The following is a 27427-nucleotide window of genomic DNA, read 5'->3' on the forward strand; positions in this document are numbered from 1 at the left end:
ACACAGTAAACATACCTTAAGAATTTTAAAAACTGAGGTCATCATAATTTTTTTGGAATGCTTTAAATCTTACTAAGGAAGCACAGTTACTTTAAGAATCTCTCCAGACAGAATTTTTGGGTAGAAAATATTTTGTAGTCATCATTTTCTTTTATATAGAGTTAGACTACAGAAGTTCCAATCATGGCATTCTTCTTACAATCATTTGCTAACTGACCTGTTACCCAAATGATGTTTTGAACCTATATCACTACTTTCATTCTCAACATCTAGGATTTTATGTCATTACCTGAAAGCTCAGTGCTTGGGGCTGTTATACATAGTTCTTCCCATTTTTAAAAATAGGTATAAAACTTTACAGTATTATTTTGTTTTTATGAAGGAGAGGAGACTCAAAAATGTTAGGTATTTCCACAAGGATATTTTCTGAGCCAATGTTAAAATTGGCAAAGAAACTATTGACTTTTTAGAAATGATCAAATAATAAGCATGTATTATTTACATTCAGCTTATTCATAATCTTCAATATGTGTATTTTAAACCAAAAAAAAAAAACCTGTGGAGGAAAACTTTACATTTTCAAATTGGTCAATATACACTCTTTCTGTAGAAATAGCTTAATATCTGGGACTTAATATCTTCATAATAAGAATAAAACTCTATATCTGAGATTTGTAAACATCATTTTATCATATTAACATTTCAGTAAAATAAATGAAAAATTTTACTTTTGGAGACAAATTTATATTTATTTTCACATGTAATTCATTTCAAACTAAAAGCAAAACTACTGAAACACTTAAGACATTTAACTTCTTCCTTTACCACTGTAATATCTTTTACTTACTGGAAAAATTTCAACATTAAAAAAAACAATGAAAATAAAAAGAATGCTAAAACCAAATAGAAATCAACTACTGCTAACTAAAACTTAAAAAAAAAGATAAAGAGCACTAAAATGGTATACAAAATCACTATTATGAACTGAACTCCCCAAACTGTCATTAATATGTCTAATTAGGTCCACTTTTATTAGACATTACCTATCATCATATATTATATTCCCTCTCACACACTTTGTAAGATATGTCCAACATCTTATGATGTAAGGAAGAATGGAGATAAAGCCTACATAGAAAGACTCTGGATTGGCAGTGACCACCTAATAGTCTTCATTGTCTTTCCTTTTATTCAATGCAACCATCTTTTCCTTTGTCCTTTTCTCCACCAATTGACAAGCCTCAAGTACATAATGATAAAAACATGACTCTGTTGTCTTAAATATGTCCTTCTTTCCTTTCCTGCCATCCATGAAGCATGTGTCAAGCCCCTACTCCAATACTTATCAAGTAATATCCTGAGTACTTAAGAGCTCATACAAATTGATGAACACTTAAGATCCCATTATTTAAGTAAGCAACTGACATGAACAGACAATTCTCAAAAAAAAAAAAGAGTTAGAGGATAAAGAAATGATCCCATTCATAGTCCTGGCTTAGCTGCCAAGAATCAAGAGTCAAAACTGTGGTGTTATTTACAGCAAGAGTAATGGAGACAAAGGGCAAATGAGTTTCTTCTCTCATGCTGATTAATTGGTAATGACATTTTAGAGTGTTGTGTGAAAAGGTCAGCAGGACCTCTGAACCCGAAATCTGTCTAAATGGGTGTGACCCTTGGGTGGGCTGCCATTAGGGATGATGGTGAGGCCCCAATGGCCGCAGTGGTAGAGGATAAAGCTTCACTCAGGAACCTCCTATATGTAGGACTTCCAAGTGGGGAGCCCCTAGTGGGGAACTGGTCTAGGGTAAAGCACCTCCTAGACTGTGGGGCCTTCCCCAGAATTGGGGAAGAGTGGAGACACAGGAAGCTGCAGAATTAGCCCTCTGTCAGACAGAAGACTGCTTAGAGGCCCTGGGTGGCTGTGTAGCAGCTGGCTCTGTAGGATCTCTTTTCATCCAGATAGTGGAATGTGTTACTGAGGAGAGAGAAGATTACTGAGGAGAGAGAGAGGGTTATTGAGGAGAGAGACACAATTCAGCATTGCTTGCAGAAGCTGGGCAATGACCTATGGGACGCCCTTAAGGAAGAGAGACAGTTATTGAAAAGACGGGTCATGCTCCTGGAAAATTCCTTAGCAGCAGCAAGGCGGGGAGGCAGTAGGAGAGTCCACATTGCAGAAGGTTGTGGGGGAGGGGGAGGAAAGAGCAGTGCCTTCAGCTCGGGAGATGGTGGAGGTGGCTTTGGGAGAGGATGAGGGAGTGGGGCCGAGGGCCAATCTGTTGCCAAGGCCACTGCCCCAGGCACCAACTTCTCCCATATTAAAGGCCCACCTGGTTATAATTAAGAAAGTAAAAACACAACCACAGGCTCTTGAGGTGTAGGAGCCACCCCTCCCCCAGTTGTCTAGGGAGTGCTCCACCCCTATACCCAGGATGAGGTGGTGGACATGAGCTTTTGGTATTGGCAGAAGCCATCAGAACCTCTGTCTACATGGCTTTAACATCTCTGGGATATGGAGGTGGAAAACATTGTTATGTTGGGTTCTGAAATGAGTAGACTGGTTTCCCTGATGACGCACCCTTCTCTGTCACACCTTTGCGGTTGCAAAGTGCCCGTCACACCTCAGGGAATCAGGTGCTTCTGGACTGGCTGACAACAGCCATCAGGGCAGTTTAGCCTAATCAGGGTGATTTACCATACTTACCCACTAGCTGGGAAACGTATGCAGAGCTCCAACAGGTGTTGTGAGCAACTGGGCATGAAAAATATCATCTATAATATGGACCTCCAGGGCCCTATGAGGAGTTGTTCACAGTAGGAATGAGAAATCTAGTGCTCCATACAGCTCCCCTATCTCTCTTTGGATCCCTAGTGACTATTCTTGCCCCCAACATAGGGCAGCCCATAAGTGAGGCTACTCGTACTTTAGCAGATCTGGGGCAGTGGAAACAATAAGAGCCTGGAAGGAAGTACAGGCTACGACTGAAATGAGAGGTTCAAAAGGCTCTGTGAAGGTCTCGAGGACCCAGATGTGGGTTGATTTGATAAAAGCTGGGGTAATGAAAAGAAAAACTTGATGGGCAGCCCAATAGGATCCTATTAGAACTGTGGCACCAATTAAAGCCAGAGCAGCAGTTCCAGTCACTGAGGTCCAGGACATGGAAGCCAGAGGCAAAGCCTCATGTCTGGCCTGTGTCCCTTTAAGACTTCCTGGGAGATAGTACTCAGGCTCTGCCTGGGCCCTCATCCCCACAGGACTACAATTGGGTGTTGTGGTTTGACTGAGGGGAGGGACAAGGCCCACACCTTAGGAGACGTGGTGGACTACAGGCCATATGATTTAATAGTCCCCAGTTAATGTGCAGTGTGTCCTGGCCCTCCAGGGGGGTTTCCAGGGACCTCCCTGCCCTCTACCCCCACCGTTTGCAGAGTGGTGCTGAGTGGAAGAAGCCCAAATCCCCTTGGGAACAGGGCATCAAATACTGTGATTTTATGCTGTTTGATTACCTTACAGATAAATATGGCATTTTTGCAAGAGGTTTTGGGTCTTGTAAACTACTGGTGTTTATTCTGCACTTAGCACAAATTCTGAAGCCCTTATGCCATTTGGTACCAAAGGGCATCAGGTGGGGCTGTCATGAAACATATGCATTGATCTCCGCTGTTGCAAAATGGACAGTCAAGGCTATGAAGGTCTTGAGTGAGACAGACCCATCAGGGATCTGTGAGCTGGATGTCCATGTGACTGAAGACAACTGTAAGCTGTGGCCTCAGCAATGCCTTGTAGACCATTTGCCTTTCACAGTGGCCCAGGAGCATTGGCTAGCAGCATAGCCTGCCTCAGGCAGAAGACAATGTAGGCTGCAGCCTGTCAGTGGGGCCTGCCTTTGACCTTTGAAGAGGTCAGCAGAGCCCTGTCAGAAGTGCACTGTGTGACTGAGTCCCACAGCAACCTGGAGACTATGTGGCCTTGGACATTTCAACACATGGACCAACAACAGTTGGCTCTTCTGGCACCTTGGGGACAAGGCCTGGAAGCTGGTCTCCTTTGTGTTCCTGGAGTAACAGTAGAGTGGCCCCCAAAGATGACAGTAGTGTAATCAAAAGGCCGGAAGTTAAGAGCATCTTACTGGGGAGTTTTGTCTTACCATTATGGCCAGTGCATGTGCCTCCCATAGCCCTACATACAGACCCATCAGTAACCCCCACAGGGAGAGGAGTGAAAGTCTGGTATACTAGACCAGAATGAGATCCCATTCCTAACACTGTCCTATCACAGAACCACTCTCTTGCATGTATCCTACCTGATGAGCAAGATTTGTCTACACTGGTGTCATTAAAACATGTATACAGTTATTTTCTTCTACAGTTCTTGTGGCCTGGATGCACACCATGGCTGCAGCTGCCACGTGATGATTGTTCTGAACTCCCTACCTGTTCAGCTACTGACTGCCTGTGGAATGAGCGAGCCATGGACTTTATCTGCCTAGGACTTTGAACCTAGCTAAAGCCTCCGGCTTGAGGATTATCATGATTTTATTGCTGTTGCTATTTTATGTTATCAGCCTGGTAACAATGCTCCAGTTTTCTCACATAGGGGCTAGTCCCCATGCAGAAGATGGGAAATGTGCAGATTGTAAGGTGAAATTTCTGGAGGGGTGGGCTGTGGGTAAAATTGCAGTATTTTCAGAATCTCTCACCTGGCTTTAGTGCATCTGCAGATCAGTAAGTGTTTCGAGAGGTGAAGAGCATTAGCCATCTACATATAAATAGGCAATTACAAGAGTGTGTGAGGGTTTATCTGGACCAGAGAGGTTGGATGGAGCTCTCTTCTGCTGCAGCCTGGTCAAGAGAGAGACAGGATGACTGCTTGTAAGAAATAAACGGGTTTCTTAAACTTTATTTCTCTCTTTGACTTATTTCAGTTTTAAATGTATTTTGCTCCAGGATTACCCTTCCCCACCCCTTGAGTTACACTTAACTTACTGAGTTTTGTTCTTTTGTTATTTCATTCTTTTTCCAAGTTTCCATTTTACCACTGATAAGTAGGATGGGGTGGCTGGGAGCTCAGATTTGGGCCTGCAAATTCCTATTGCTGGCTGACCCAGATGGAACTGCAGCTGCAGGAGCCTGCCTGAAAATCTCCTTTCTTTGAGACATTCTCAGAACAATCTCACTCCATCCCACGTTCTGCAGCTTCTCCAAATCCTGGGGTAATAGGGGCTAGTTCCTATGCTGTGCAGACCCAAGCGGACATGGGACACCAGGCGACTCTGGCTTCAGGAGTTGGCAAGTGAATGAGCTCCAGGCCGATGTGGGTAAAATTGCATTATTTCCAGAATCCTGGACTTGTGCATCTCCATATCAATAGGTATTTCCAAGGGTGGAGAGAAGTTGTCCATCTCCGTATCAATGGGTGATTACAAGGGTGGGGGAAGCGAGAGTATATCTGGACCAAAGAGGTTTGGTGGGGTCCCTTTTTGTAGCTGGGTAGTGAGAAAGACAGGCAAGCAGAGCAGAAGTAGACGACTGCTTGTAAGCAATAAACAGGTTTCTCCCACTTTATTTCTCCCTGATTTTGGTTTCAAAGGTAATTTGCCCAGCTGGGAGAAAGATATCCCCTCCCCACCCCCAAGAACTCTCCCCCTTTTCCTCTGCACTTTCCTGTTTTCTGCTGCCTGCAAGGCAACTGTCATTTCCTGCTTCTCTTGCTTTAATGAATTCTTTCCTTACCTACACTCTTCCGACCTGTTCAAGAATTCTTTCTCGTTCAGAGTCAAGAACCCTCCCCCGTCCAGGTTGAAGTTTCACCTGGTGTGCAGGGAGAGACCTCCCCAGACACAGTTGCCCGGCAACACAAGAACATGAAAATTCAAGCACAAATGCTGAAATGAAAAAACTGTGAGAAAGAAAACAATCCAAATATCCAACAAAGGGATGTTTATAAAGCAGTACTCTTTTTACCATATCATCCTTTAAAAAGAGGGTATTATTTTTGAGTTCCTACACAGTCTCTCATCATTGAGTCTTCTCAATTTCTTCTATTTGAATAATAAAGTAGTATTTGAAAAAAGTATCACTAGCCTGAAATGACTGTAAACAATGTAGCTTGGGTTGTTTGCTTGATGATAGACCACTTAATGAACTTGGCCAGAAAAGGGGGGAAGGAGGCAAAGAAATTTAGTACAACTTTAGTAATCATAAGCAGAACTACAGCTCGCTAATTGTAATTGGTAGATGCTTTCATAATAAAGTCATTAAAAAACATCATCAGGCAATTAGATGAATTTTCTAGTCTCCTAGTAGCCTTAGATTTGTATCAATCACAAGAAACTACAGCATAGCATACCCCCTAAATACAGATGATAATATAGCCAATATCTAATCATGTTTATATAATCAGTCAGGAACACATTAGTTTTACTTCAGATTCGAAAATGGGAAGATTGGTTCAGTATCTTTAACATTCTACTGGCCTCACAGAATGAATGAGAAAGTGTTCCCTCTGATTCTGTATTCTAGAACAGGCTGTACAGAATTACCATTTTTACCTTTAATGTTTGGTAGATTTTACCAGTGTAACCAACTGTGCCTGGTACTTTCTGTTTTGGAGGGCTATTCATTATTGATTTAACTTTTTAAAATAGATATCTGAAGCTGTTCAGATTATTTATTCTCCTTGTGTGAGTTTTGGTAGATTGTCTCTTTTTAGGAATTGGTCCATTTCATCTAAATCATCAAATTTGTGGGCACATAGTTATTCATAATATTCCTATATTATCCCTTTACTGTCAATGGGATTCGTAGTGATGGCCCCTATTAGTAATTTGTGCTGCTGCTTTTCTTTTTTCTTGGTTAGCCTGGCCAGAGGATTATCGAGTTTATTGCTCTTCAAAGAACCAGCTTTTAGTTTCAGTGATTTTCTCTTTTGTTTTCCCTGTTTTCAATTTCACTGATTTCTGCTCTTATTTTATTATTTCCTCTCTGCTTATTTTGGATCTAACTTGCACTTGTTCTTCTAGTTTCCTAAGAGAGAAGCTTACACATTACTGATTTTACATCTTTCTTCTTTCTAAGATATGCATTCAATGCTATAAATTCCCCTCTAAACACTGCTTTCACTACATCCCATAAATTTTTATAAGATGCATTCTCACTTTCATTTAGCGAAAAATATTTTAAAATTTCTCTTGAGACTTCTTTGACCCATGTGTTACTTAGGTTTGTGCTGTGTACTTAGGGATTTTCTGTAAATATTTTGGAATTTTTCTAGATCTCTTTCTGTTACTGATTTCTTGTTTAATTGTACTGTGGTCTGAGAGAATACTTTCAGATGATCTATCTTCCTACATTTGTTAAGGTTTGTTTTATGGCCCAGAATATGGTCGATTTGGTGAATGTTTTAAAAAAATAAAAATACCTTAAAAAATGCAGCAAAGTTAAGTATTTATTTTGAATCAGTTACAAGTATATATTTACAAGATGAGGAAGGGTCAGGACACAGTTATCTTAATATTAGGAGGAATGGGTAGTGATTGGGCTTGGAATAAAATTCCCAGCAATCATATTATATCCAGATTGAAGTGTCACACATCTCAATTTTGAGATACAGATGACTTTAAAAGTGACTCTAGTATTAACAAACATTGGTTTTAAATTAGACTTTCATGAAATGTAAGTGCAACATAAAAAAAAGGAATGAAAGTTATTTTGCTATGTAAGCTCTTGCTATCTGAACCCAGAAATCAAAATTACTTTTAATACATATTTTTGAGATAAGACTGGGGAAAAAGTTAACCCCTGCTATCTAAACTTGCTATCCAAAGTCAAAAGTCAAATAGACTTGGATAGTAAGGACTACATATATTCTTGTATGATAATATCTATAAATAAACATTTGACCATTCACTATTTCATCTACCCTCTCTAAAAGAGAATGTATGTATGAGGGTGGGAGAGATTCTCTTATTTCATTTGTAATCAGAAAAATACACAATACTGATTTTAATATAGTATGATAAGTAGTATAATAGAGGTATAAAAAGGGTTTAATGTTGGTACCCAAGAGCATCAATTCTTTTTTGTTTAAGTTATTTTATTTATTTATTTATTTATTTTTATTTTTATTTTGCATTAATCTACAATTGCATGAAGAACATTATGTTTACTAGGCTCCCCCCTTCACCAAGTCCCCCCCACATATCCCTTCACAGTCACTGTCCATCAGTGTAGTAAGATGCTGTAAAATCACTACTTGTCTGCTCTGTGTTGCACAGCCCTCCCCATACCCCCCCCCACCCACAGTAGATGAATGGACAAAGAAGATGTGGTACATATACACAGTGGAATATTACTCAGCCATAAGAAAAAAACAGATCCTACCATTTGCAACAACATGGATGGAGCTAGAGGGTATTATGCTCAGTGAAATAAGCCAGGCGGAGAAAGACAAGTACCAAATGATTTCACTCATATGTGGAGTATAAGAACAAAGGAAAACTGAAGGAACAAAACAGCAGCAGAATCACAGAACCCACGAAGAGCATCAATTCTTTTGGGAAGTTTAAATTAAGTTCTGGATGGGATGATGCTTAAATACAGCTTAAAATAATAGAGCAATAGTTTATCAGAAAGAGCCTATATTGCACTTGCAATTGCCAAAAAGTGAGAACAAGCATGCACCACTAAAGGAATTTAAGTAGTTCCATATGACTAGAATATTGGCTGCAAAATGGTGGCAAGGAGCCAGAGGACTAATTCTACACACACGTTGGGGCCATATGCTATATGAAGGAATCTAGAGTTTTCAGAAAGAAGAAAATCTAAACCTAGCCATCCTAGGTAAGTCATTTAAATGCTTAATTTCAATACTAAGTAAATCCTGAACTGTAACAACCATATTTGGGTACTTTCCTTTAAATACGTAAAACAAAAGTAAATTTTCTCATTTAAAACTAAACCAGAGACAGAATTGTCTTGACTATGACATGGTAGAAGTTGGCAAATCCACTTTCCAAGAAACAACTATAAAATTGGATCCAATTGTCAAAAACAACCATTTCAGGACTCAAAGGTAAGTAAGTTGAGAAGTATTTATTCATGAAAATAAGCTGAATCTAAGAACAGTGAGGATGTGTGGTGGTCTTACCTGAAGCTTCTTTTGTAACCCCCACCCCTCCTGCTCAATTGGTGTGGAAGTTCTTCAAGGAGAGGACTGCCTATGAAAAGCAGCAGCCTCACTGCTGGCAGAGGCTAGCTTGATTTGGAGCAAAGGTTGAAAATTCCACACAGAGCACTGTCAGTAAAAGCAGCAAATTTTGTAGAAACAAACAGGAAAGATAGCAGCTATGGTTGCAGTTTTGGTTGGGCTGAGCTGCAGACTAGGAGAACTAATCAGAAATTTAATAGAAAGCTCCTGGAAATGAGAGGCATAGAGCAGCTAGATAAACTTCCCATGTAGCCTTGGCTGACCAGGAGGCTAACTGAATATGCACAGCAGACCCAAGAGAACCTTGTGAAAAATAAAAGATGAGGCAGACTTGAAAACTGCCTCAATTTGAAATGCATTCCCCAATCAAAACACATCCATGGCAAAAAATGGAAGACTTAGTGGTGTGTGAGTACTACCTCTGACCTCTCATTAACCACTAAACTATGTAGACAAAGACACTAGCAAACTATCCTAAAAAGTAAAATACCAATCATGTACAAATTGCAAGGGAGACAATTCCCACACATTAAGTCCAGGCAAATTACTAAAATATCACTACCACCACCATTCCTTTCCTTGGGGGAAAATCCGAAATCAAAGTTTCTGTATTACCAAAAATGTATCAATACAGTTTTTAACAAAATGAGACAGGCAAAGAAAAACAGGAAAGCATGGTCCATACTCAAGAAAAAAAGCAGTAAATAAAATCTGAGTGAGTCCAAATGTTGAATTTAGCAGACAAAGACCTCAATTAAAAGAAAATGTGTTTAAAGAATTAAAGGAAAATATGATGACAGTGACTCAACAAATAAGGTAATCTCAACAATGAAACAGAGACTATAAGAAAGAATCATAAAGAAATTCTAGGGTTGATATTTTCCGTATGTACCTGTTTTTGACAGCAGTATAATTATAATTTCTTATATTGGTCAACATTTAAAAATACTTAATGTTCATAACAACTGGGTCATAGGATATTTAGTAAGTCACTATGGCATGTAAGCTTTGTAGTAACTTTTCAATAAAAGTAAAGATGCCTTATCCTTTCCCACTGAACTAATTCAAAGGTACATTAATTTTTAAATAAAATTGTTTATAACCAATTGATAATATTTTCAACACGTAAAATCAAAGTAACCAAAGCAATCAAAGTTGATATCTACAGATTTGGAACTGTTGTAAGAGGTTAATTTTATTTTATTTTCATGGTTAATTTTCAATATCTATCAAAAATGTTTCTAGATTATTCAAGTTCAGCACCATAAAAAAGAAGTAAATCCTGTCATTTTACCACAACATGGAGGGATCTTGAGGGCATCTGTCTAAGTGAAGTAAGTCAAAGAAAGACAAATACTATATGACCTCACTAATATGTGGCATCTAAGAAAACATAGAAACAGAGATCATATTTGTGGTTGTCAGAGGTGAAGGGTTGGGGAATTGGTTGAAAGGTACAAACTTCTAGTTATAAGATAAATAAGTTCTGGGAATGTAATGTACATGACGAATATAGTAAACAATACTGAACTGTACACTTGACAGCTACTAAGAGACTTGATATTAAAAGTTCTCATTACAAGGAAAAAAATTCTAACTATGTGAGATGACAATAAACTTTTAATAATTTCTCAATACATATATAGGTCAATATGTTGTACATTTTAAACATATACAATGTTGTATGTCAATTATATCTCAATAAAACTGGAAAAATACTCATGTACATATTCAATAAAATTTGTATCTATATATATTACTAAGTAGGCAGACTTTCATAGTGACAGTAAAATAATGGCAATTGGTTCTACTAATAATTTTCCCTTTATTATTTGTGATTTCTTAGTGGATAGCCACTTTAAATTAAACATAGTTTAACTGGATTTAGCTATTTTGATTCTTTGTATTTCCATAAGAACATTACATTTAATGAACGATTCTTTCTTATTTTAAGGACAATCTATTACAGAACCATAAGCATTCCAGATACCCCTTAAAATTTTATGCTAGTTTTCTACCTAATAATATTACAAATCTGCATTTCTCAGCTTAACATATTATTAGGGGAGCAAGCAAACTGCCCATTACTTATAAATCATTACACTATTTTATGATATAAACACAGCTATCCAAGATAACATTAATAACTAAAAAAAGTATACTTACTCATTTATAAATTCAGGGTTTGTAAAGCTGAGGTTCGTTAAATGACCGTCAAGTTTAGAAGACTCATGTGTACTTAAGGCTGGAGTGGTCTTAGAAGTGAGTACAGCTCTTTTTTCATCTTTTTCAAGTGCTTTTCTCTTCCCACCATTTTGGAAATATTCTCTGCATACACTACAAGGCAATGCAAAGTTATTTTTAAAAACACTAGGTATGAATATAAAATAAAATGGAAAAACAATAGCCTGTATTAATCAAAATGAGAAACTTTCAAATTACAGAATCCTATTTTGAAAATGTTACACAGAGATAAATTTGAGTACCTGGTAGTACTTGCAAAATTTTAAAATTACCATACAACAAAAGCATAATCACAAATTATATTTAATACGTAACAAGCATGCTTTTCAGTAGTACAGATGTGCCTATATGTTTTGCTGAACTTCATTCTGAACTAAAACTAAGTTCTTCCAGAAGAGCTCAGATAACTGTGACTCAGTGATAGCATCCAAGAAGAATAGTATAATTAATTATGAGCCAGTATTATTGGTAGTAGACAAATACCGCAATAGCTGTTTCTCAGATCCTTACTGGTTTATTAAAACAAAATTAGGTTGTCAACATATTAAGAATCATTATCTTCTTATCTGCTCTAAAAGAAGGGCATACAAATCTAGTTCAGGTATAATGGTATCCTACCACAAAGGTAAACATTCAGAGAAAACAAAAGTTTGAACATAAGTTTTTATAACTGAGTTGACTTTGGAAACACATAAAGGATAGTCAGATGAGGAATCTGTAAAAGAGACTAAGATATGATGGGATCTTAGAAGTGCAAAAAAACCCAGATTAATGCCAGCTAAGGTTCACCACTAAGAGAAGGTTCAACTCTGGGGAAATGTTCAGAAGAGAATGGGACATAGTGAATAGTGAATCAAAGAATTAGCCTCTGCAAGGTTAAAAGAAAGAGTTTGAAAAATACATGTCACAGAAGATGAGAGCCTTGAGAAGATACTGCTTCTCGAGAAGAAAAGAGGCAACTTGAAGAAAGAAGGTATCTCTGGAGGCTTGGTAATAAAGGGAAAGAATGAAGCAAATTAACGATAAAAACTTACTGAGATGTTATAATTTATAAATATGAAGAAATTGTAAGTCAGACCAAAAGAGGGCAATATTTATTAAAGGAAGTCCATTTTTGTATTTGTAGCAATCAAGTGCAAGGTTCTTTGGAATAAAGAAACAAAGTAAGCCCCCAAAACACCTACACCTACACGTCTAGAAACACTGTAACATAATAGACAAGTACATTAAAGGAAGGCCCCATGAACCCAGCACCTATATTAGAATGGAAGAGAAAGACAAAGATTTTCAGTGGATGAAGATTCTCAAAAATACAGAAAACAAAAACAGCCATAAAAGGGATGAAAACTGTAATATTTCACTTCAATATTAGTTATATATGATTAAGCAATTGCAGATATGAAAGAACATTTCAAATTTGAAATAAAAAAAAAAACACCAATATTAAGGAACTGAATAAATGGAGAGATATAACAAGAACATGGATAGGAAAGATGCAATTCTATTATGATAATCTGTTCTTCCCAATTTGTGTGATTCAACACAATCCAAATCAAAATCATAGCAAATTATTTTGTGCATACCAATAGACTCTAAAGTTCAAATGGAGAGGCAAAGGACCCAGAAGAGCTAACACAATACTGAGAAGACCAAAGCAGAGGACTCACCACTATTTGATTTCAAGACTTATTATAAACCATTGTAATTGAGACAATGTGGTATTGATGAAATAATAAACAGATCAGTGGAAAAGAAAAGAGAGTGCAGAAATAGACCCAGATAAATATTCTTACCTGATCTTTGACAAAACAGCAAAGGCAATACAATGGAGTAAAGATAGTTTTTTGGTTTTTTTTAACCATACAGTACTGGAAAAACTGCTGGATATCCACATATCAAAAAAATGAACCTAGATACAGAACCTATTACACAATAATTAACTCAAAATAGATCATAGATCTAAATGTAAAACACAAAACTATAAAACTCCTATAAAGTCTTGTAAATTTCCTAGGAGAAAATCTAGATAAACTTGGGTTTGGAAATGACTATTTGGATATAAAATCAAAGTCACAATCCATGAGAGAAAGAATTGAGAAGTTTTGTTCATTAAAATTGAAAACTTCTGCTCTGTAAAAGATGATGTCAAGAGAATGTGAAGACAGAGAAAATGTTTGCAGAAGACACTGATAAAGGACTATTACCCTAATTACACAAAAACTCTTTAAAACTTAACAGTAAGAAAACAAAAACCCAATTACAAAATGGGCAAAAGAATATCACCAAAGAGGACATATATAGATGGCAAATAAGCATTATGAAAAAATGTTCCACATTAGGGAAATGAAAATTAAAACAGCAGTTGAGATACAACTATACACTATTAGAATGGCCAAAATTTGGAACACTAACACCACCAAGTGAAGATGTAGAGCACCAAGAACTCTCATTTATGGCTGGCAGAATAGAAAATGATAGTCACTTTGGAAGACAGTTTGGCAGTTTCTTACAAAAACTAAACATGCTCTTAATAAACAATCCAGCAATCACACTCTTTGGCATTTGTTCCCAAACCCTGAAAATTTACTTCCATACAAAAACCTACACATAGATGTTTATAGAACTTTTACTCATAATTGACAAAACCTGGAAGCAACCAAGATGTCCTTCAGTAGGTCAATGGATAAACTGTTGTATGCCAGACAATGGAATATTATTCAGTGCTGTAAAGAAATGAGCTATCAAGTCATGGAGGAAACTTAAATACAGATTAAGTGAAAGATGTCAATGTGATAAAGCTATATACTGTGATTCCAACTATATGACATTCTAGAAAAGGCAGAACTATGGAGATAGTAAAAAAATCCTAGCTGCTGGGGAAAGCACAGAAGAGAGGATGGACAGGTGAAGTACAGAAAATTTTTAGGGCAAGGAAACTCTTCTGTGTGATACTATAATGGTGGAAACTTATCATATATTTGTCAAAACCCACAGAAGGTACAAAACCAAAATTGAGCTCTAATGTAAATTATGGACTTGGAATGATAATGATTTGTCCTATCCATGTGCGTTCATCAATTATAATAAATGTACTACTCTAGGTGGATGCTCATAGTGGGAGAGACTGTGCATGTGTGGGGACACGGTGTATATGGGAATTATCTGTACTTACTGCTTAATATTGCTATTAACCTAAAAATACAATAAAAATGAAGTCTATTTGAAAGGAAAAAAAAAAGTCCAATTCAGAAAAGGTATGAGATGCCTTGTACGTGATACACTGAGGAGGACAAAATATCACCTATGTAATATTCTTGCTAATATGCTTAACTCAAATCTAATCATAAAGAAACAACCACACAAATTGAGAGTCTATAAAACTTTGACTTTATAAAATGTCTGTGTCAAAAAGACCGAGAAAAAAAAAAAACTAAAGAGGAACACGTGCAATGATACACATTGAAGTATTCAAGAGTGCAAGTCTTACAATTTCTGCAACAGACACTCAAATGATTCAGTAGAGTGAATGGAAAAGGGGATGGGTAGTGGGGAGAAAATGAAAAGAAGATGCAAAGTAAGACTGAAATAGGGTTCAGTCATATTTTTTCAGAAACCAAAGGAAGAAAGTTGAGGAATTTATATCTACCCAAGCTGTGTGCATTTTGTAACAAAACTACAGAAAACAGTTTTGGTATGGAAGAACTCAGGGAACATAGTTACAAGATGTTTTTAAATAATCTACTGGAAAATAAATTTCATCCATGAGATGGTTGGGAAATGTCAGTGAAGAGGTTGGAATGAATAAGAAGCATTAAATGAATAAAAAATACTTTACAATGCTAAAGGCCACAATTCTCACTGAAGATTGTTATGAATATTCATATACCATTCACCATAGCAGTCATCTTCACACAGCAGAAATTCCAGGAAATACTGGAGAAATAGACATAACTAACAGTTAAACTTTATTCTCAATTAAGTGAATGAATAATAAGTAAGGTTAAAGAAGCCCTGAAGAGCACAACAAAGTTTATCTTATCACTGTACAGCAAACTTTGCTCTCTAACAGAAAGCATAGCTTCTTTTCAAGTGCACATTGAATATTCATGAAAATTACCATATATATTCATTAGGTCATGAAGAAAACCACACTAAGAGCTACAGGAAAAATAAAAACAAAATCATCCAATCACAATGCAATAAAACCAGAATAACCAAGTAAAACAAAAAATCCATTCACCCGGATTAAAAAAAATTTTTTTAAGAATAACTGAGGTCAAAGGAAAAATTCCAATAAAATCACAGTATTTCTAATTAACAATAATGAAAACATTAAGTCAGAATCTAAGGAATGCAACTACAATAGTGATTTGAGAAAAATACAGATCCTTTAATATTTACATCAATGCAAATGCAAGATTTAAAAAAAATGAAATAAATATATAACTCAAAAGATTAGGAACAAAAAGTAAACCAAAAGAAAGGAGGACAGTATTAATGAGTTAGAAGAAAACAGGATCAATAAATATATAAACTGGTTCTTTAATTTGAATAACTTTATGCAAATAAAGCTGAAAACTTAGATGAAATATAATTTTCTAGGAAAATATACTTATCATAGGCTATAGAAAAATTTATCAAACAACTCTTGGATTTGGTAGAAATGGAAAATTTAAACAAAACAAAAATTCACCAATGACACAGAGTTATCAAAGACTTCACCAAAAAGCATTAGTCAATGAAGAATTCTACCATGCCTTGAAAAACAAGATAATCCCTGTATTAATCATATTTTTTATTTTCTGTCTGTTATGATGTTTTGGTATCTTGGAGGGTCTTACAGACCAAAGAGAAACTGTCTGGTATCTGGGTCTGGGTAGATTTAGAGCAGGGGAACCATTGGCTTGGTGTGTGAGAGTTAAAGGAAATAGTTTACTTGCATATGAGAGGTGGGCTCCATGTAAGTTGCTTATTAACTCTGGGAATAGAAATTTAGCTAGCCTTGGGAGGGGCAGGGAAGGGCAGTCAGGGACTGCTTCTATACCCCAAAGTCTGCCAGAATTATTCCAACCTGGCAATCCTAAAATATTTACTTTATTTTGCCTTTCCCATGGAAACCCCATAAAGACTCTAATCTATTCTTTCTTCCCACTCCTGATTCTGCCTGCTGCCAAATCTGGTGTGTCCCCTATGGCCCTGTGTGACATGGCATACCCAACTCCCTCAGGAAATGTAAATAATTCTTTCCAAGGCACTGACCCATGTCATCACTCAGTCACTTCTATAAATTAAAATCCTATTAGTACAAATGAAACAACCCTCAAACTACTTAAACAGTTCAAGACCACAGAAACAAAGGAACATTGTCCAAGTCATTTTTAGGGAGCAAAATAACAATGATAATTACGTCTGATAATATCTATAAAAAAATATAGCCCAGTATCACTTATCAGTATCAATGTAAAAATACGAAATGAAGTTTTAGAAAACAGAATCAAACATAACCAAGGAGTATGTATTTAAGGAATGCAAAGAATATTCTCTATAATAAAATACATTAATATAATTCACTATATTCATAAAGCTAAGGAGAAAACTCATTAATTTCCATAGATGCTGGAAGGACATGCAACAAAATTCAACACCTATTCCTAATAAAAACACCCATTAAAACAGAAAATGGTGAACACTTCCTAATTGTAAAATTATACATACATATCAGCTGAAGAGCCAACAACTCATTTAATGGGGACACACTACACATATTACTGTTAAGTGAAAAAGACACAGTTATATAATAGAAAAGAGAAAAGAATTAATAAAGTGAATTGGAGAAAGAAAACTGTATATTCACAGACAATATGATAGTATACCTAGACAACCCCAAAATAAATCAAACTAATATAAACAGTAAGAGAATTCAGTAAAATAGGATGTAAAACATAAAAATCAAAAGCTTCCACATATACACAAAGCACAGCCTGTTAGAATAAATAATGGAAGGTAGATTGCATTTGTAACAGCAACAAAATGATAAAGTAGGAATAAATGTAGTAAGAAATATACATAATCACTATATAAAAAACCTTAAACACTCTAGAAAGATTCAAAAGTAGACCAGAAGAAATAGAAAGATATACACCTTTTCCACAGACACAATGATTCAACATTATAAAGGTGCTGGTTTTCCCCAGTTATTAAAAAATTTGATGTAATCCCAATAAAAATAAAAACTTAAAAAAATTTAGGGTGGGGAGCAAGAATAACCAAGGAAACCCTGAGAAAGAATGGTGCTGGGGGTAGGAAGATGTTATAGAATAACATGGGTTAAATGATACAATGAAACAACAAAGTCTTAAAACAACCAACTATGTGGGGAAATTTGGCATATCATGTAAGTGTCATGTCAAATCACTGTAGAAAAGGTGGACCATAAATGATATGGGGAAAACAGATAACTATTTGGGGGGAAACGTTAGATCTATACTTCATAACAAACACCAGGCTGAATTCCAAACAGGTCAGAGATCTAAGTGTAAAAAATGATATAAAAGTACTGGAAGATAACATGAGTGAATTATTAATAGGAGTTTGTTCTTACAGTCTTGAAATCAGGAAAGCTTTTCTAAGACAATTAAAATCTAAAAGCAATAAAAGAGACATATATCTGATTACAAAAACCTTCTACATGGCAAAACCAAAACCTTCAGGGCAAATATATAAACAAAGTCAAAGAAAAAGGGTACATATCTGTAAATTATAAAAGATCTCTAAAAAATCAAGAAAAAAGGAACCAAAAACCAAGAGGAAAAAGTGTCAAAAACATGAACACACATTCCACAGGAAAAAAGGTAAATAATTCCTAAATAAAAACATACTCAAATTCATTCAGAATAAAAATAAAAAGTAAAACCACACAGAAATACAAATACCCATTTATCAGACATGGCAACAATTCAACAGGTGGGTAACATACTCTGTTGATGAGGTTGTGAAGAAACAGGTATTCTTGGTTTTTGCTGGTGGAATTGTAAAGTGATATACCTCTATGCAGGGTGGCTTGTCAATATCCAACAAAATCACATATACATTTATTCTTTTACCTACCCTGCAATTCCATATCTGGAATTTACAAAAATACAATGCCAAAAATACAAAATGAATATGCACAAGGTTATTCATTATAGCACTATTTGTAATAGGAAAAGCTTGTAAATAACTTATCAAAATGAGGAAGATATCTATGTACTTGTGATGGTTAAATTGTGTGTCAACTTGACTGGGCCATGGGGTGCCTAAATATCCGGTCAAACATCCCGGGTGTTTCTGGATGAAATCAACATTTAAATCGATAGACCAAGTAAAGCAGATTGTCCTCCATAAGGTGGGTGGGCCTCATCCAATCACCTGAAGGTCTGCATAAAACAAAAAGGCTAACCTCCCCCAAGAGTACGAGAGATTCCTCTTGCCTGATGGCCTTTGAAAGGGGACACTGGATTTTTTCTGCCTTCAAACTCAAACTGAACCATCAGCTCTTCCTGGGTCTCAAGCCTGCCTCAGGACTAATGGGTCTCCAGCATGTCAACTCACCCTAAAGACCCCTCGGTCCCACAAACATGTGAGCCAATTATCTGGATAATGCCGACTAATACAATACCAAATTAGAATGATCTCTGTGACACATTATTAAGTAAAAAAAGGAAGGTACAAGGTACAAAACAGCTTGTAACATGTACCACTTGAACAGATAAAAAGGTAGATACATGTGTGTATGCACTTGTGTGTGTGAATTTGCTTATTTTACAGAAAGAAACACTGGAAGAGTAAACAGAAAAAAATGAAGAAAATAGAAGGAATTATTTTCTGAGTGTACATTTTTATAAAATTTTGACTTTTTGACCATGTAAATATTTTATATTCTCTAGAATTAAAATAGGAAGAAAATAAAACCATAAAACTGTAAGTAACGTGAAATCAACTGTAGAGCAAACTGGTAACATAACTATACACAGAACAACTGTTTCAAGTAAGTTTCAAACACAGTATTCTGACGCTTAGTAGGATATGTTCTAAAGAAAAAAGAACTACACAGTCTTAAACTCTATTCAATCATTCATTGTTAAAGGTAAAATTGGAATTATAATTTTGAAACGATTTTATGTGAACTATAGGACAAATCAAATGTGTTTGTTATTCAGAACTAAGTCCTTCAGTAGAAGAGATACAAATATACAATAAAGAAGTTAGGCAAAATGTAACACTTGAATAGAAAATATCAATTATGATTTTACACTGTACTTTTTTTTCATTCTCTTCGCTGAAAATTTCTAGAAGAAAGGACACCCAGTAGCAAATCCAGTGTCCAGATCTTAAGTTCTAAATGACATTTCCCACTAAAAGTCTCCTTGAAGAAATAGTTTGATTCTAGATCTTGGTCAGGGAAAGTAAAGGCTCTTTTTGCAATAAACAGCAAGAACATGCTCAAAGGAGCGATCAGAACACAGAAGCCAGCTTTGAAAGTGCTCCCACTGATTAAATATGCAATAATTCGAACATCCAACCCCCCCCAAAAACTCGAAGACTGATGGAAAAAGTGAATAAATAACAATCTAGGACTTACAGTGAAATTCCAAAAATTACAAAAACACCTCATCACAATTGGAATTCACTGTTACATCAACTCCTTATTATGGAAAATGGTAATTAAACTGAAAGAATTATGTTTATATGTTTATTTGTACCTAGCTCTTCTGGAGATCACATAATCATTCCCTGTTTAGAAAGGAAAGATTTCATTTATAGAATGACAGCTTATAAACGCAATGAATGATATAATTTAAAAAATCATTTTAGCAACCCCAAATAAATGGCAAAATTCAGTACCTCTGCTGCTGGAATAACCTGACAGTAAGAACCTGCTAATATATTGCAAGATGAAGTATGCAGTTTTATTGATTACAAATTTTGGCAAAAATATGGAAACCAATCAACAATTTAGAGCCAACTTTCAGTTTATAAGAAATAAAGGAGATTTAAGTAAACAGCACCATAGAAAACAAATAAATCCAAAACATAGGACACAAAGCTAGTTTTAGATTAGGATACAATCACAACAGATCCCTGGTTATGGTGTAACTAGAAAAAAAAACTATACAAAAAGGAATCAAGAGAGCTGATGGTGCAAAAAGGTCTAAAGGAACTAAACTCCACAGAGAGAGAGAAGCCCTTTTTAGATGAGAAGGGTTCCCAGGTACTTAGTGTATTTGTTGAAAAGGGAGAGGATCAAGCTTTCCATGGTAGAGGGACTTTGTTCAACTAAAGGGAAACCAGCAAAGCTTTTAATGGCTGTGTAGAATGGTGTAGCATCTTCAAGAAATCCAAATGCATAGATTGTTCTCCCCGTTTCATTCCTGCATCCTTCCAATGGGTATTTTTTTAAGTACAAAAAAGGCACTGGAGTCTTGGAGTGGGACTAAAAAGCAGAAAAATTCTCTGCACTTGTCAGTGGGCTTAGTTCCCAGAGTCCTGCTAGAGGCTGGTGCCTGTAAGATACATAGAAGAGGACTTACTTACTCTCAAAGCATTTGAAACCAGAGGTGAACTCAGACTATCTAAAGAGGTATTCCAGCTTCACCCCAGCTTAAATCCTGATGGGATCAAAGTGTTCAGTCTCTCATCCATCCTAGTTGCCTTTCAGAGAAAAAAAGCATGTCCTCTAAGAGAAAATATTTACACCAGTCTCTTCTAAACACAATGTTAGTAAATATGTATCTCAAAAATTACCACACATATGATGAAGCAGGAAAAAATGATACATCACCAAAAGAAAAAAACAGCCAAAAGAAACAAATCCACAGATAACTATATAGTGAAATAAGAAGATAAGGACTTTAAAATAACTTACAAATGTTTTTCAGTGGAGAAAAAGATTAATCAAATAGATGAAAATATGGAGAACTTCAATAAAAAATAAAATCTCTGAAGAAGAGCCAAATTATTATAGAAAAACTGACAAGAATGGTATCTTGGAAACATCTCTTCTGGTAACTGATAAAACAAAAAGCCAAAAGGAAAAACCAACAAGTATATATAAAGTATTTGAACAAGGCTATCGTTAACTACCTTGAACCAACAACCACAAAATACAGAATGTGGGGCAGTCAACAAATGAACTGACATTTCTCTAAAAGCTCAGAATTACAGAAAACAAAAACAAGAACCTAAAGAAATGTAGCCACAAAATGCAAGGCATGAATTGTGACTGGATTTATGAAAAAGAAAAAAATTATAAAGCACATTGTGGAGACAATAAGAAAAAAATCTGAATTTATGAACTGGGTATTTTAGGAAATTAGGAAATTTCTAATTGTCTTAATGTGATGATGGTATTGTGGTTATGTAGAAGAATATCATTCTTAGGAGATGTATGGGGAAGAAATATGTTATCTGTAATTTACTTTCAAATGGCTCAGGAATTAGTGTGTTGATATGTTTCTCTGTAAAGCGTTAGAAAAGGAAAATTCCTTTATTAAAGGTACAACTACACTTTTATATTACTTTTTTTTCTAGTTTTTAAAACTTAGTATTACAAATAAAATTTTATAATTTTTTTGAAGGACATCTTATGTAGACTTCTTCAAGCTAAAAAGTCAACAAAAATCTCAGTCACGTACTGAGTTTCTATATGGTTTTAAGTATAACTACCAGGAAACAAACTTTAGTTAAACCTTTTTTAAAGCCCACTTCAGCTCTCAAAGTACTCTCTTATAATTGTCAGCAGAGAAGGGAATTACATATAACACAGGATAGGATTATAGATAACTCAAGTTTCAAAAGTCAATATTGCTTTGAAGCCATTTTCCCCCAAATAGTTTTCAGTTTAAAGACATTATAAAACTCTTGGGATTACTTTTGATGGTAAAATTTTTTTACCATATTTTGTCACTGTTCTTTTTCAGCAGTCTGATCTAAATTCTTTCTAATGTTCTTTTTCGGGACTTTGACCTAAAAATGACCTCTTTCAGAACACATGTACATATAAAAACTATCCATCAAAACACAAAGCTAAGGAAGAAGAAGAGTTAAATGTGAGGTAGATTCATTATTCAAGTTGAAGGTACAAGCAAATGCTCCTATAAGAATACCACATATTAAAGTCCATTTAAGAAATAAAGTCTGAGAGCTTGCCTAATGTACTGGAATACTAATTTAAAAGCAGTGCTGCTAAAAGCCAAGAATGATGGTCTTAAATAATGATGGTGCTGATCAGACAACACAAAGAAATAAAAGCATCTAGATCGGCAAGGAAGAAGTTAAACTGTCCCTGTTTGCAGATGACATGATACAGTACATAAAAAACCCTAAAGAATCCACTCCAAAACTATTAGATTTAATATCAGAATTCAGAAAAGTTGCAGGACACAAAATTAATACACAGAAATCTGTTGCATTCCTATACACTAATGATGAACTAGCAGATAAAGAAATCAGGAAAACAATTCCATTCACAATTGCATCAAAAAGAATAAAATACCTAGGAATAAACCTACCCAAGGAAGTGAAAGACCTATACTCTGAAAACTACAAGACACTCATGAGAGAAATTAAAGAAGATACCAATAAATGGAAACACATCCCATGCTTATGGATAGGAAGAATTAATATTGTCAAAATGGTCATCCTGCCTAAAGCAATCTACAGATTCAATGCAATCCCTATCAAAATAACAATAATATTCCTCAATGAACTAGAGCAAATAGTTCTAAAATTCATATGGAAACACAAAAGACCCTGAAAAGCCAAAACAATCCTGAGAAGAATAAAGCAGGGGGGATTACGCTTCTCGACTTCAAGCTCTACTACAAAGCCACAATAATCAAGACAATTTGGTACTGGCACAAGAACAGACCCACAGACCAATGGAACAGACCAGAGAGCCCAGATATAAACCGAAGCATATACGGTCAATTAATATACAATAAAGGAGCCATGGATATACAACCGGGAAATGACAGCCTCTTCAACAACTGGTATTGGCAAAATTGGACAGCTACCTGTAAGAGAATGAAACTGGATTACTGTCTAACCCCATACACAAAAGTAAACTCAAAATGGGTCAAAGACCTGAATGTAAGTCATGAAACCATAAAACTCTTAGAAGAAAACATAGGCAAAAATCTCTTGAATATAAACATGAGCAACTTTTTCCTGAATGCATCTCCTCGGGCAAGAGAAACAAAATAAAAAATGAACAAATGGAACTACATCATGTTAAAAATCTTCTGTACAGCAAAGGACACCATCAGCAGAACAAAAAAGCATCTTACAGTATGGGAGAATATATCTGTAACTGATACATCTGACTAGGGGTTAACGTCCAAAATTTATAAAGAACTCACATGCCTCAACACCCAAAAAGCAAATAACCCTATTAAAAAATGGGCAGATGATATGAATAGACACTTCTCTAAAGAAGAAATTCAGATGGCCAACAGGCACATGAAAAGATGTTCCACATCACTAATTATCAGGGAAATGCAAATTAAAACTACAATGACATTATCACCTCACACCAGTTAGGATGGCCAACACAGAAAAGACTAGGAACAACAAATGCTGGTGAGGATGCGTAGAAAGGAGAGCCCTCCTACACTGCTGGTGGGAATGTAAACTAGTTCAACCATTGTGGAAGGCAATATGGAGGTGCCTCAAAAGACTAAAAATAGAAATATCATTTGACCTGGGAATTCCACTCCTAGGAATTTACCCAAAGAATACAAGTTCTCAGATTCAAAAAGACATTTGCACTCCTATGTTTATCACAGCACTATTTACAATAGCCAAGATAGGGAAGCAACCTAAGTGTCCATCAGTAGATGAGTGGATAAAGAAGATGTGGTACATATACACAATGGAATATCATAGAAAGAAACAAATCCTACCATTGCAACAACATGGATGGAGTTGGAGGATACTATGCTCAGTGAAATAAGCCAGGTGGAGAAGGACAAGTACCTAACAATTTCCCTCATTTGTGGAGTATAACAACAAAGCAAAACTGAAGGAACAAAATAGCAGCAGACTCACAGACTCCAAGAAGGGACAAGCAGTTACCAAAGGGGAGGGGTGGGGTAGGGAGGGTGGGGAGGAAGGGAGAAGGGGTATTATGACTGACACACATGGTGTGGGGGGGAATCATGAGGAAGACAGTGTAGCACAGAGAAGGCAAATAATGACTCTGTGGCATCTTACTACACTGATGGACAGTGACTGCAATGGGATATGGGGTGGGACTTGATAATATGGGTGAATGTAGTAACCACATTGTTTTTCATGTGAAACCTTCGTAAGAGTGTATATCAATAATACCTTAAAAAAAAAAGAATCCCATTTTCTATTATTCTGGCTCCTTCCTTTAGTTCCTAAACCCTATAACTTTTAGACTTAACAATCCATTGATGATATCACCTTTCCACCGCTCCTCACCTACCTCATACATTCAACTCCCTTCTTACATATCATAACCACCACAATGTATACACTGTCATCTCCCTTGCCCCTTTTTTGAGTCATCATACTCAAAGGAGCTTTAATCCTCCTATATAGCTGTGTCCATTCACTTTCTCACTCTCCAAGAAAAGTGTCTCACTATAATTCTGTGCCTTGATAATCACATTAGACTCCTAACTGGTTTTCTTACTTATACCTGTCCCTTCCTAAAGTCTACTTTAACAGTCTCTTGAAACATCTTAAAGGGTTGATAAAATCCTATTGCTCCTCTTCTAAAAATAGCCAACAACTCTCATCTTATGCAGAATAGAAGCCAATGTCTTTACAGTGGTCCACAAGACCTACAAAATCTAGCTGTCCATTATTTATTTTCAACCTCTGTTCCACTTTCATTATTCTCCAGCCACACTGGTCTACTTGCTGTTTCAGAAATATGCCAGCATGCTCTTGCCTTAAGGACTTTGGACTTTTTAGGGCTTCCTTCCTGTCCTTTCAACATATCATCACTTTAGTGAGACCTTCTCTGTCTTCCCTACTTAAAATTGTTTTATTTTTCCTTGCTTTATTTTTCTCATGACATTTATCATGATCTGACCTAGTATTTAATCTGTACTGTTTCTTGCCTCTAACTCCCACTAGCATGTAAGCTCTATAAGAACAAGGATTTTGTATGTTTGGCTGATTGTTCTACTCCCAGTCCCAGTGCTTATGATGTGACTAGTACACAGAAGACATTCATTAAAATTTATTTATTAAAATTATAAATAAAGTTACTAAAGTACATATTTTTCTCTGAACTATTTGTTGAATGAATGAATGAAATACATTGTTATATAATTTTTAAATGAGATAAAAACAGAAATTTTGAATAAAAAATAACTGAAGTGAAATAAACCTAAAGTTATCATAAACTTATTGTCTATACAGAAAAATAATACTTTGTTTTCTGGGAATTCATTTTTAAACTCAGTCACATACATAACTTTTCTTCTAATTTTATCCCCTGGAGAGAACTGACCAGCAGTTATTTCATTTTCTGAATTTTTTAACATTAGAATCTATACTATGGAAAATAAATATTATCCAAGGTCAATATAAGTGCTAGAATATCCTCAATCACACATCAAAACTTCAGGGTTTTAAAGCTTTTAAGATGTTTTTGGATTTTAAGTTATAGAATGGTACTCATTTTACTTGAATCCAAATATGGATAATTATCTAAAGAAATTTCTATACTATAGCTTATTAATGAGCCAAGTGTTAAATTTCATATTTTAAATATATTGTTTAAGCACATTAAATTTATTTAAAGTTCTACTTTTAAAAAGTTGAAATAGAAAACTTAAAGTTATGTCTATGAAAAATACTTTAGTTAAAAAAAAAGAATGAAACAAACCTAGAGAGAAAGGCAAGGGAGAGACGTTGTTTAAAAGACATCATCTGCTTTAAACCATTTCTAGTTTGGTGCAATGAATTATACACAGCATTACTCAGATTTAAGAGTTTAAACAATACATTAGAAACTAAAATTTTAGTTCATAAAAAAACACTCACCTACAACACCATTCAATACGACCTTCGCCTTCACAAGTTTTGGCCCAATGATTATCTGCCAAATTTTTCATTGCAACAGCATATTCACAAAGTGTTTCCTCGTCCTCACAATGTTCTCGCCAGATCTTATCAAAATCTCCCACTAAAAATGAGAAAAATGAATTAAGTTAACTTTACTTAAAAATGTGTCAGGCTTTTAAAAGTTTCAGAAAAACCTAAAATTACTTAAAGATGAGTATAAGCAAAATCATGAGGTAGAATTTCATGAAGTTTAAACTTCATAATTTTAAAAGCGCCTTTATGTAAACAGTTGTAGCACTTTATGATGATTTGATAACCAAATAACTTTTACCATTTTAATGGATTTGTGAAGCTGAATAGAACTAATACATGTAAGTACACACGTATGAGTTACCAATTTTAAACCAGACACGTGCTGGTAGGGAACAGGTACACCTGGGCATTCAGGTATTGAATGTACAGCTACCACTGGGCAGTATGGCAGTGTGGCAACAGGAGTGGGACCTATGCCTGCTCCTTCCTGCAATGTTCTTGGACCTGTGCATATTTATCAGTTTCCTTCATTAGAAGGGGTTGGTAGGTGAGATGGCAACATAAATGAGTAAGCAAGTTAAATATTCTTATTTATACACTTGGGACTTGCTTTAGGAATACCACACTTTAAAAAATTAAAATCCTAGGACAAAATGTTGGGAGAGAAATTAAATACCTTGGGAGCCTCTCCAAAGTTTTGAGTCTTTATAAAATGTTCTGAATAAAAATTACAAGCTGACCACATTATCTGGCCATTACTGCTAGCCATCACCTTTAAAAGTTTTTTTCAATTAAATCAGTCATCACATTTAATATGAAATCTGAAACAGCAATGTGAGTTCTGATTTTAAAAAAGGC

At 35.6% G+C, this 27427-nt stretch overlaps 1 protein-coding gene across 1 annotated transcript in view; it reads right to left on the reverse strand.

The window, feature by feature from the left end:
• BMT2 (base methyltransferase of 25S rRNA 2 homolog) overlaps positions 1-27427 on the reverse strand; it is a 97295-nt gene that overhangs the window by 55379 nt on the left and 14489 nt on the right. Inside the window, exons 2-3 of the mRNA XM_036875599.2 lie at positions 26516-26657; positions 11375-11545 (exon numbers count right to left, since the gene is read on the reverse strand). Of these exons, the coding sequence (XP_036731494.2) occupies positions 11375-11545; positions 26516-26657 (313 nt within the window). The remainder of the gene's footprint in view (positions 1-11374; positions 11546-26515; positions 26658-27427) is intronic.

The sequence above is a fragment of the Manis pentadactyla genome, chromosome 7 (genome assembly GCF_030020395.1).
Source record: "Manis pentadactyla isolate mManPen7 chromosome 7, mManPen7.hap1, whole genome shotgun sequence".
Lineage (NCBI taxonomy): Eukaryota > Metazoa > Chordata > Mammalia > Pholidota > Manidae > Manis > Manis pentadactyla.